General features: G+C 32.1%; 3 protein-coding genes across 4 annotated transcripts; 1 reads left to right on the forward strand and 2 right to left on the reverse strand.

The window, feature by feature from the left end:
* The first annotated feature begins 559 nt into the window (after positions 1-559).
* Positions 560-2,840, forward strand: LOC113511583 (larval cuticle protein A1A-like). Its single transcript, XM_026895225.3, has 3 exons — positions 560-595; positions 959-1,516; positions 2,589-2,840. Exons 1-3 carry the CDS (start codon positions 584-586, stop codon positions 2,829-2,831), a joined length of 813 nt encoding a protein of 270 aa, XP_026751026.1. The 5' UTR covers positions 560-583; the 3' UTR covers positions 2,832-2,840.
* Positions 2,841-5,321: 2,481 nt separating this feature from the next.
* LOC113511582 (cuticle protein 16.5-like) lies at positions 5,322-6,781 on the reverse strand. Its single transcript, XM_031913525.1, has 3 exons — positions 6,729-6,781; positions 6,107-6,637; positions 5,322-5,665 (listed from the first exon to the last, which is right to left on the reverse strand). The coding sequence occupies exons 1-3, from the start codon at positions 6,777-6,779 to the stop codon at positions 5,423-5,425; spliced, it is 825 nt and encodes a 274-aa protein (XP_031769385.1). The 5' UTR covers positions 6,780-6,781; the 3' UTR covers positions 5,322-5,422.
* Positions 6,782-8,990: 2,209 nt separating this feature from the next.
* On the reverse strand, positions 8,991-11,318 carry LOC113511872 (histidine-rich glycoprotein-like). Of its 2 annotated transcripts, XM_026895598.3 has the most exons (4): positions 11,279-11,318; positions 10,552-10,833; positions 9,428-9,594; positions 8,991-9,127 (listed from the first exon to the last, which is right to left on the reverse strand). In XM_026895598.3, the coding sequence occupies exons 1-4, from the start codon at positions 11,288-11,290 to the stop codon at positions 9,067-9,069; spliced, it is 522 nt and encodes a 173-aa protein (XP_026751399.2). In that variant the 5' UTR covers positions 11,291-11,318; the 3' UTR covers positions 8,991-9,066. The 2 variants fall into 2 exon arrangements, with proteins under 2 accessions (XP_026751399.2, XP_052750381.1); XM_052894421.1 differs by lacking the exon at positions 11,279-11,318 and having other exon boundaries at positions 10,552-10,845.
* Between the last annotated feature and the right edge of the window lie 916 nt (positions 11,319-12,234).

Consider the following 12,234-nt stretch of genomic DNA (forward strand, 5'->3'; position numbering starts at 1 on the left):
AAAAATAAATATTTGTCTATATTCAATATCTATACAGAATGCGCCTTTGGTAAAAAATATTCAATTTAAAATTTAGACAAGAAGGAAATAATGACTGTCATAGCGATTTTCATCGCTTTCTATATTTTTATATGAGAAAACAAATATATAAATGCACGTATTTCTGTTTCAATTTACAGGATATATAACTACATACGTAAAAAATTTATTCTGATAAACAGAAATGAGATGGTGTAGAAATAACTATCTCGTCTTGTTATATAAAATCTATTATTATTTGTTACCTGTTTAAAGCCTATTTATAACCAATTTTAAACAGTTAAATGTATGATGGATGAAGTCATGGATGACAGCTATATTTCATAATTCATGTTTCCATAAATTTCCTAATTGTAAATATTTATTAATTTTCTGATAATCATAAGGTGGGCAAGGATATTATACTTGGAGCTAGTTCACCGAAATACATAATGTATTGGCCCGTTGACACGTTAACCTTGTGCACCAAAAATCAATGTATTACTATATAAGCAATTTTTCTGATACATTTGGGGTCAGTTTCAGTTTAACCAAACACATCAATATGTTCTCTAAAGTGAGTGAAAAAAAAATGGTGTATTAATAAAATAATTATATCTAGATAAAAAAAAACAAACAGCGACAAAATATGTATGGGACCGATAATTCCGAAAATTAATATTTTAATGAAAAAAATATAAAAATCAATTTAAAATTGTCGAATTTAGTCCGATTGTCAAACACTCATTACTGTACTTATTTGTACTTATACAATAGTATCGTTATGTTTGTTAATTGTATTACTTATTTCCTATATTGTATAATGCAAATAAAGTATATTTATTTATTCATTCATTCATTTTCATATTGGTTGATAATAAATGCATAAATTGAAAAAAAAAAACTGTTTCCATAATTGTTTTTTCTTGTAAACTTACAGGTAATCGCCTTAAGCGCAGTACTGGCTGTTACTACAGCTGGACTGTTGCCTGAAGCCCATTACTCTCCCGCTACGGCAGTGTCTTCTCAGAGCATTATTCGTCATGATCAGCCACAAGCCATCGCTACTAAATACGTGGCCGCCGCACCAGTTGCCGTCCACGCTGCTCCTGCCGTAGCCTATAACGTAGCTCCACTTTATTACGCATCAGCTGATGCTGTTTCCTCCCAATCCATCGTGCGTCATTCCACACCCATTGCTAAAGTGTCAGTTGCGGCGCCTGTGTACCACGCTGCTCCCGCCGTTGCCTACCATACCGCTGCGGTTCCCGTTATCTCCAACGCAGCTCCAGTTCACTACTCCACCGCTAATGCTGTATCTTCTCAGAGTATTGTCAGCCATTCCGCACCAGTTGCTAAAGTCGCCGTAGCGGCTCCCATCACCAATTATGCAGTGGCTGCCCCTATCGCGTACTCTGCACCTGTACAATATGCTGCTCCAGTTGCCAAGGTCATCGCACCCGCTCCTAAAGTTCTTGTTGCTGAACAGGAACAATACGTAAGTATTGTAATTCAATTATTTAGTTCAAATATATAGGAATCTATTTCAAACCATGTAGTACGAGTATATTAATAGGAAGTCAAATTACTCACTCGTGTTATTATACATATATTAATTGGCCGACTGGGCAAATGTTATTTTGCCCCTTGCTGACATCTGCTGGGTCATTTAATCTAATCAGGATAAGTTCTACCCTATCTCTCTAGGTATCTTTTCTCAATGTAGTGACATTTATTTAGTAACAAAGTTTTTAGAATCATTAGTAGTTTTTATGTAAATTATAATGTTTTGACTGATACTTAAGCTTATGTATACATTTAAAAAACTGCATATGGAACATAATAGACCATTTCTTCTTTTCTCGTGGGTATTGTAAGAGGCGATTAAGGAAACATAATGGTTGAGGGATGGGCAGCAGCGTCCCTCTTAAAACATCATCAAAGCCTTATTATGGTTACCAATCCGCCTGCCGAGCGTAGCCACTACTGGCAAAACCCCCCTCATAAGGAAGGCTATGTTTAGCAGTTGACAGTTATCAGTTGATATATGCAACAGAAATAGCACCTTAAAGTATTAATAATATAAAATATACATATTACATAACGCCATCTAGTCCCAAACTAAGCAGAACTTGTACTATGGGTACTAGATAAGTAATAGAAGTTATTTTTTTATACAACTTAGAATGGCAAACAAGTCGACGACACACCTGATGGAAAGTGGTAACCGTCGTCTATAGACATGAGCAGTACCATGGACATAACAGAGTATACTGTTTCGCCCATGATACCCCCCATGCGTTGCCATTCCTGAGGACTCAGGTGTTATTCCACTGTATCCTGTAAATTTACGCCATATCCCACCCTTCAAACCGAAACACAGCCATGCAAATATAACTGCTTCACGGTAGAAACACGAATGGGATAGAGGTACCCAAGCAATCGACTTTTGTACAAAGTCTCCCTCTGGTAGTAATATTTATTTTTGTAAATACAAATTATACATATAAAATCCATTCTTTACTAATCAACAGTTGAATTAGAGTATTAAATTATTATTTTTCCTGCAGTCTCACCCCAAATACGATTTCTCCTATTCTGTGGCTGACGGACACACTGGTGACAACAAGTCTCAACAGGAAAGCCGTGATGGAGATGTTGTCCATGGTGAATACTCACTAGTGGAAGCTGATGGTTCCATTCGCAAAGTGCAATACACTGCTGATGATCACAATGGCTTTAACGCGGTGGTGAGCCGTTCTGCTCCCGCCCACCACATCGCCGCTGCTCCTGTTCTTCTTGCGCATCATTAACTTTATCTGTTTTAGAGATCTCGTTTTCAAAAAAATCAATGTTAATAGTTTTAAATATTTAAGTATTTATAATAAAATATATTTTTAAATGATGGACTTCTTTTTTATATTTATAGCACAAATAACACAAAATATTTCATATTTACTACACAAAAATTTTCTTACCTACAAAATAATTCTCTATATATTTTAATAAGAGAGAATTTTGAATTAGATTATTCACAATAAGTGTTAATGATAGGCAGGTGACTGGTAGTAAAACCAAAAACCAAAATCTTAAGTAATATGGGTAAAAATATTACGCCAATTCCAATAATTGGGATAAGGGCAGGAAGATAACAATGATTAAGAGAGAATTTTGAAGCAGATAAATAATGCTATCAACAACTAGTTTATTTTATGTACTTATTTATACAGATAATATTGGTATTAAATTTAAATATTACAATAAAACCTGTCAAGTACTTTCTATGAGATGCGTGCTCTAATAGTTTAATAAAAGTTATAATTTATGAATTTAATTGAATAAAACAGGCATACGATTTTTATACTAACATCATCTAGGGCAATATTTATACCTAATCACCTAAAGAGTGCGAGTCTCGAGTGCATTTAAATTTTCCCAGGATAGTAAATCGATCCCCTTATGTTTTTTTTATACAACTTAGAATGGCAAACAAGCTGACGATCCACCTGATGGAAAGTGGTAACCGTCGCCTATAAACGTAAGCACTACCATGGACATAACAGAGTGTACTCTTTCGCCCATGATACCCCCTATGCGTTGTCATTCCTGAGAACTCAGGTGTTATTCCTCTGGATCCTGTAAATTCACTGCCATATTCCACCCTTCAAACCGAAACACAGCCATGCAAACACAACTACTTCACAGTTAAAACACGAATGGGACAAAAGTACTCAAGCAAATGAATTTTCTACAAAGTCGCCAAAATTATGTATTTAGTCTCCTAAATATAATTTATTTATTATAAAATGAGTGCCCTCGTCAGTTCACCGATACGCTACCGCCATGATTTGCTTGACTTATAAATTTTTATAATTACTTTATTATAAAATTTTGTTGAAAATCGTTTAATTTCTCATAACTAACTAACAACTTCTTTTCCTTTGTCATTAACATTAATTTACATTAACATTAACTTCTTTTCCTTAGGTAAACTGGAAATATTCCAGTTTACCTAGCTGACTTACGGCTTTAGTTTGGAAAAAAATACTGTAGATATTTAAATAATACGATTTATGTCTCCACAATATTGTCAAAATATTCGGAAAACAGTATACAAAACTAGCACTGTAGAGACCAATAATAAGGAGATTAACGTATTAATATATAATTATTAAGAGTAACGATCGTTTCAATATTTGAATTAATGAAAACTAGCCATAATTCGCTGCTCGCGTAATTATTTATACTTACACTTTTAATATTATAAAGAGGAAAGATATGATTTTTTCTATGTTTGATTGAAATGAATAATCTAAAAATTATTCAACCGCTTTTAAAAATTCTTTCAACTATGGAAAGACACATTATAACCAAATAATATATTATATATATTATTTCAAAAAAAAAATAGAGGGCCTTACAAAAATTGCAGTAATTATAACTCAAGATATAAAAAATTACCTATAATAAACTAATAATAATTGGTAACATAAAATACTAATTTATCTTTCTATCCACCCGAGCGACATTACATACAATAATAAATTTTTGTATGAAATTCAGGTTTGTGTATTTTATTCGAATTCATCTTGAGCAACAAATTCATATTTATATATCCATATTATTTTGTGTTTAATTATTATGATTATAATTATTGTTATGAATTTCTGTGTTTGCATGGCTGTGTTTCGATTTGAAGGGTGGGATATGGCGTGAATTTACTGGGTACAGAGGAATAACACCTGAGTCCTTAGGAATGGCAACGCATAGGGGGTATCATGGGCGAAACAGTATACTTTATTATGTCTTTGGTACTGCTCATTTCTATAGGCGACGGTTACCACTTTTCATCAGGTGGGCCGTCAGCTTGTTTGCCATTCTAAGTTGTATATAAAAAAATGATTTAATTTTGTAAATTTCAAATTAGTTTGTATGTGTTTTGTTTCTTTTTTAATAATAATAAAGAAGTAAAAGCTTTTATGGTAAAACAGTATTTTTAAGTAATTTAAAAAGGAGTATTTATTTTTAATCATGAGTATCTTGTATTTACATACATATATATTGTATATGTATATCTTTATCAATTATTTATAGATTTTGATAATTATTATTGTTTTGATGGGGGTTACTCTGCTATTAGTCCCCCATTAATTTTATCACAATGTGTGTATATACGTACGTATTAAAACGCATGTTTCAATACGTACGTATATACGTGAATAAAAATATATATGTGAATGTGGATGTTATCAAGATATTGTACCTATAAGTAAAAGTACTAAGTAGTTAAGAAAAACAATAAATACAATAACATGCATCGTATATTTACAAAATAAATATGAACTATTTACAATGAGTCTTGGGCCTTACATACTAGAATAACTGTTGGTGGTCCAATTAGACTTTAATGATGCGCGACGAGAACGGGAGCAGGGGCGGCGTGTTGAGTGGGAGCGGAGTGGCTCACAACAGCGTTGAAACCATTATGCTCATCAGCGGTGTACTGCACTTTGCGGACGGAGCCATCAGCCTCCAGAAGAGAGTATTCACCGTGAACAACATCACCGTCGCGGCTTTCGTGTTGGGACTTGTTGTCGCCGGTGTGTCCGTCAGCCACGGAGTAGGAGAAGTCGTATTTGGGGTGAGACTGTGGAGAGAACACGTAATAAGTTACTGAAATTGGATAAGAATGTTGTTACTTACAAATAGACTTATTTATTTGTATGCTTGGTATATATGTTATGCGACATGTTCGTCAAATTCGAACTATTTTTGAGAGTACCTTTTGAAATTGATAATTTAAGACTAATTAATAGAAGACAAATATGGGTTTACAGTTATGCCAATTCTGTATAAACTATGTTATGATTTAAATTATTTTCTTTAAAACCATAATAACTTTTGTATTTCTCGGTTATAAAAGTATATCAGATATTATAGTGCTGCACTTGCCTATAGGCTATATTAACTATCTACTTGCGATCAGATGGTTTGTTATGCTTATTTGTCATCTAAACATAATTTGCTTTCTCAAAAAGTGCTAATGTGCCAACATTAAAACAATTGAAAACAATTTCAATTTACTTACGTATTCTTCCTCGTGGTGGGCGGCAGCGACTACTTTGGCAACTGGGGCAGCGTAGTGCACAGGTGCGGAGTATGCTACTGGAGCAGCTACGGCGTATTTAGCGACGGGGGCGGCCACGGCTACTTTGGCAACGGGGGCGGAGTGGCTCACGATGCTTTGAGACGACACAGCGTTTGCGGAGGAATAGTGAGGTGCTGTTTGGTAGGCGACGGGAGCGTGAGCGGCATGGTAGGCGACGGCAGGGGCGGAGTGGTAAGCGACGGCGGGGGCGGAGTGGTAGGCGACGGCAGGAGCAGAGTGGTAGGCGACGGCGGGGGCGGAGTGGTAGGCGACTGCAGGAGCAGAGTGGTAGACTGGGGCAGCGACTGCAACCTTGGCCACGGGTGCAGCGGCTACGTATTTGGTAGCGTAGGTTTGGGGTTGATCGTGGCGCACGATGCTTTGAGAAGAAACGGCTTCAGCTGGAGAGTAGTGGGGTTCGGGAATGATCCCAGCCGCGGAGATGGCGAGCAGAGCGCTCAAAGTAAAGATCTGAAATAAACGATATATTTATTATTATTATATAATAGTTATTTATATAGGGAACACCCTATATAAATTATTATTTGTACCGAGTGCTTACTTTGGAGAACATATTGTTGTAATTGTTGGATACAACTGATGCACTGCACATGCAAAGAGCCGCTTTTATAGTAGTACAGTTTTGGGCGTGACAAGGTCGGCGAGTCAGAAAGTCACATAATGAGCTTAATCTATCTCCAGTTATGGGTCATTGGGATATAATTATAATACTATGGTGGTTGTTTAAAAATAAAACTGTTTATACTTTATTTACTTTGGGTTATCTATTAGGATTACTATTTTTGTTAAACTTGCCTAATAAAAAACTATGATGATCACTTATAAAAAAGTATGATGTTTATTTAAATAAACATCATACTTTTTTATAAATGATCAACATAGTTTGTTTTTATTACTACTTAAATAAAAACATCTAAGATTGTAAATCTATTTTATTTTATATTAATGATCTGTTTCTATGCATAAAATTAGTTTTATCGAGCCCTTGTATAAAATTTTATATTTTTGGACGAAGCAATTTTGGCTATGCATTGTCCAGTCAATCAGTTCCAAATTGTATTATTGTAATTACGTACAAATAATTATTAATTCGTTGACTGTGATAAATTTCTTTGTGCTTGATGACAAATAAAGGAATTACATTCTTTAATTATTGTGTATTGTAAAAATCTTTGTTGTATATAATTAACATTGGATACATTAAAAAGATTTAATGTACAACGACGGACTCATCCCATACAGGAATTTCTTACAGTCAACCTTTGAGAAGCTGAAAGAAAACTATAGAATGTTCGAGGGTAAAAACTGTTTATCTTCATTAAATATGCAATAATGTTTAACTATTTTATTTCCAATAGAAAGCTGTTCTCAATTTCCTTGTTTTTTTTTTTTGTGTATTTGGAATTTACGCGATATACTTGTCAATTCTGAACTGACTTTGATAATTTTATTGGAATCATATTAATTTCATCACATTATAAGTAGTAGCTTTTTTAGCCGACTTAAATCTTGAATAATTCTATGTTACTAATGCCGATTAAATCATGTTGATAGTAAAATATTCGTTATTAATAAAATTAATTATACAGAGTCAAATTATTATAAAAATTTTGATTTTATTAGTTAATCTGAAGACATATTGAGTAATGTGTTATAAATTGTGTTGTTTAAATTTTATTGTATAGTTATAGCAGGAAAGTTAAATCTCGTTTGTCATTACAGATTCGCCTAAAGTTAATAATAACGACTACAGAGCACTTAGTTATTATTACGAGCTCTGTACTTTATTAATAGTAATTTTAATAAAGTAGTATTTTAGTTCATTTGTCCCAACTCACACTTGTCTTTTTCCCCAACTGTCAAGTTTTCAAGTATTTAACTAAAGGTTATTGGTACAAAATGTAATGGATAATTATTGGAGTATGCAATTTTAAAATCTATAGTAAGGTTATAAGAGAGAATATTGGAATCTCATACGCCAAATTGCCAAAATGTTGGCAGTTTTCTGAATTGGTGGGGAAATATTTTACAAGACTTTGCCTCAATAAATGCAGGTGATATGTTGAACGGATTATTATTATGTTTACTTTTTTCATTACGTGAACTTACATGTATTCTAGAAATTTATTGCAATTAGAGTTCAAGTAGTTTTGTACTGAAGAAGAAATTTCTTTTAGAAATAAGCTCGCCTTTGTGCACTATTATGTTTGTTTTTCTAATACAATTACATTTTGTGTGCAATAAAGAATAGAATAAGTTAAAATACGTATTTTCATACTCCAGTTGTAAGATAGATAAATAGATCCATAAACAATAACGAGAACTTTAAATAATATATAATAAATTATTTAGAATGTTCAAAAATTAATTACTACTAGGTAATTAGGAGTTATTTTTTTGTATTAAATACACATTTAGGTTCAAAATATCTATCATTATAAATAAATTCAATGTTAGGTTTTAATGTGATGCTATTTTATTTTTCGTAATTAAGCACAAAAATAAGACAAAAAAATTGGACAATATAATTTTTGAAATACATTAATTATCTTTAATTAAAGAGAAAAAATTGCAATATTTTTTATGTATTATTGTATAATTCACGAAATTATACCTACATAAATATTTATTTTGTAAGAAACGTCAAAATATTTACATTTATAATAATTAAATTAAACAAACACCCCTAGTATTGCAGGTGTCCATAGATTACAGTAACAGTTTACTATCAGAGATACAGTATGTTTGTTTGATACCTTTGTGATATAAAAAATAGATGTATAATAGAAAATAAAAAAAATAGTAACTTTAAATTTTTTATTTAAAAATAACAAGCAGGTACAACTTCAACTATGGAACAATAAAACGTTTTCCTTGTTTCAATGATGATGCTTGTGCTCCGAAATATGTTTTGTAGTCTGCTTTATATCAGCTTGGAATCTAAAAATTAAAGAAGAAAATGCTGTTATTAGATGTACGAGTACAGTTCTAATTTTATTTAAAAGTATAGTAAAATATTATGATTCTGAGAACTATGGTATATTATAAATTGATTTGAAGTTCTTTGTGATCAATTTTTCTAAATTTACTTAGATTTGAGAATTGGAGTTATGAACCTGAATATCTAGTGTGTCATTGCACAACATTTACTAATTGAGTTATATATGATTGATAGGATTATATGACATTTAAGAAGTAATTATAAAGATTTATAAATAAATTGTATATAATAAATTTTACCCCTGCTTCTTGTCGGCTGAGTAGTGTACAGTTCTGATGGACCCATCAGCCTCGTGCAGACTGTAGACTCCCTTCACGTGGTGACCGTCGCGGGTCTCGTGCTGGAACTTGTCGTCACCGGTATGCGGGTCGTGCACCTTGTACTCGAACTCGTACTTGGCTGGACCCTGAAAAGTGTTAGTCAGGACTATATATTTGTATGTTTTTACTTACATATATCTATATAATTATTTTTATAGTGACTCCTCTTAGTGCAATACTTACTGACTAAAAACAGACCAACTTTTTATCCATATGTTCGTGAATAGAGTTTACTATAATGTATATTTACGAGTAATGGTATTATATGGAATAAATTATATAAGTATGTAAGGTTAACTTAAAAAATAAAAATAATACAAAATTCTTACGAATATTTTAAAATGAACAAAATAAACAGAGCATAATAATTCATACTTATGTTTATCTTTACTAATACTTTGATTGTTATCTAAGTTTATTTTATGCAACTTAAGTTCACAAACAAGCTAACTGCCCATCTGATGGAGAGTGGTAACCGTCGTTTTTAGACATGAATAGTACCATGAACATAGCAAAGTATACTGTTTCATCCTGATACCCTTCATGCGTGGGGAGAGAAGAGATTGTTAGTAATAGAGATTAGCAATTGCTAGCAATAAAGCCTATTAGGTCGGCCTCCTCGTGGAAACCTTCTTGTTTGATTTATTGTTGAATTTGTCACGATGAGCTAACTGACTTGCTTTATGCCTCACCTATAATCCCTCACTGGTGCCCCGCCAGTGTATACCGATGACGCAAGCGGGGCTATCATTTTATTACCCCATTATCATTCAATAAAAAAAGATTCTTTATGCGTTATTACTCCTGAGGATTAAGGTGTTATGCTTCTGTACCTTATAATTTCAGCGCTATATCCCATCTTCCAAGTTGAAACACTATGTGAATAATTGCTTCACTGCAAAAACACAAATAGGACAGAGATACCTAAGCAGACGACTTTTGTACAAAGTCTCCCTTTAATAAAGTCAGATGATCGATTTAAATTATTGATAGGTACGGAGTATCGTGTATCGATATATAAATATTCCGTTTCATTTACTTACATGGTGTTCAGAGAAGCCTTTAGGTGGATGAGCAGGTATATCATGACGTTCAAACAGCTGTGAAGAAACAGCTGGTTTGTGATGGTGTTCTTGGTGTTTGGAGCTTACAATATGGTGGGCTACTGGTATAGCTTTCTTAATTTCTACAGGCGCTGCTGCAACGTGCTCTTTGTGTTCAGGCTCATGATGCTTGGGTTCTGGATGGTGTACAACAATTTTCTGTGAGGAGTAGGCGTGTTCCACAGCTTGACAAGCGCCTATGATGGCAATGATGGCAATACTCTGAAAATGCATAGGTAATAAGAATTAAAAAATCATACCTAAGGTTTCTTTTTCTGTATGAATATCTCATTTATCTAAGCTATTTATGTTTTGTCTCTTTAATTCGAATTAAATTCTTAATTTTCATTAACGGGTGACTTAAAAAATGAAAATAAGTTCTTAAAGTTTGTTTATTGAAGAATCACGCTAAGAATAATAGGTGTAGTCACATATACATTTATTTATATTCATAGTAAATTAATAATAGTTTTATAATTAGATTTTAATAATGATAATTAGAATAAAAATATAAACTGTATTATGGTATAAATTTAAAAGTGTAAAATTAAAAGAAATATGTATATTTAGAGAAATAAATTATAATGGAGCTAGGTACGGTGAAAAATTTCTAATAAAAAATAGACTAATAAATAAAATAATATTTATAATTGCAATTTAAACTTACTTTAAGAAACATGATTGTTAGTTGTCAATGGAGTTCCTTTGTCTACTGATATCAATTGAATATCGGTAATCGAATTTATACTGTTTAATTCATATGTGAAAAAAAGTGCGATAAGCACAATAATGTAATATGCCCCAGTTTCACTTTCAAACAAAAATTTGGGGTCGAAGGCAAGTTACTTTCCTTCGAATACTTTTGTCATTGCTATTGAAATTTCTTAATGATTAATTTTATATCTTATTAGGGACTTAAGCCTAAGCACAAAACTGGTTTAGCCGTGTTACTACGCAACAAACATTTTTTTCTAATCGTCTATTCAATATGATATGAATTTTTTGTCAATATTAAATATAAAGAAAAATTAAAATTATCTAATTATTTATAATTAGTTTAGTATATGTATTGACCTATCATGATTGAATAAATCATGTATTATAATTTTAATGAGGTAGTAAAGAGTCTCAGATATCAGAATGGAGTATGTATAAGTTATAAAATGTGCAAACAAAATATGGAACCATATGGACATTTGTTACCCGGCTATATTTGTCTAACTACCTTGCATATTTTTTAGATATCCTTTCTAAGATTATAAATATGAAAGTTAGTTTGTTAGTTTTCTTTTAATACCTTAATCATAATGAAATTTGGTATACCTGCATTTAGAATTTAAAATGAAGAAGGACATAGGCCACTTTTATCTTTGTTAATTAACATATCTTGGTCACGCGGACAAATTCGAAAACTACTAAGAAAATAAATTATTTGAATATTTATTTACATACTATGCGTGTATTTTAATCAGTTAAATTATGAAACTTGATTTATGTAACAACATAAATAAGAATTTAACGTTATAACCATGATTTAATTGCTATTTAAAATAAGTTGGTAATTAAAATACGAGATTCGGACCAGCTTATTCAGTCATTGTAATTTGTATGTTTACATTTTGT

Source organism: Galleria mellonella, unplaced genomic scaffold, assembly GCF_026898425.1.
Source record: "Galleria mellonella isolate WM207_F2 unplaced genomic scaffold, CSIRO_AGI_GalMel_v1 utg213, whole genome shotgun sequence".
Taxonomy (NCBI): Eukaryota; Metazoa; Arthropoda; class Insecta; order Lepidoptera; family Pyralidae; genus Galleria; species Galleria mellonella.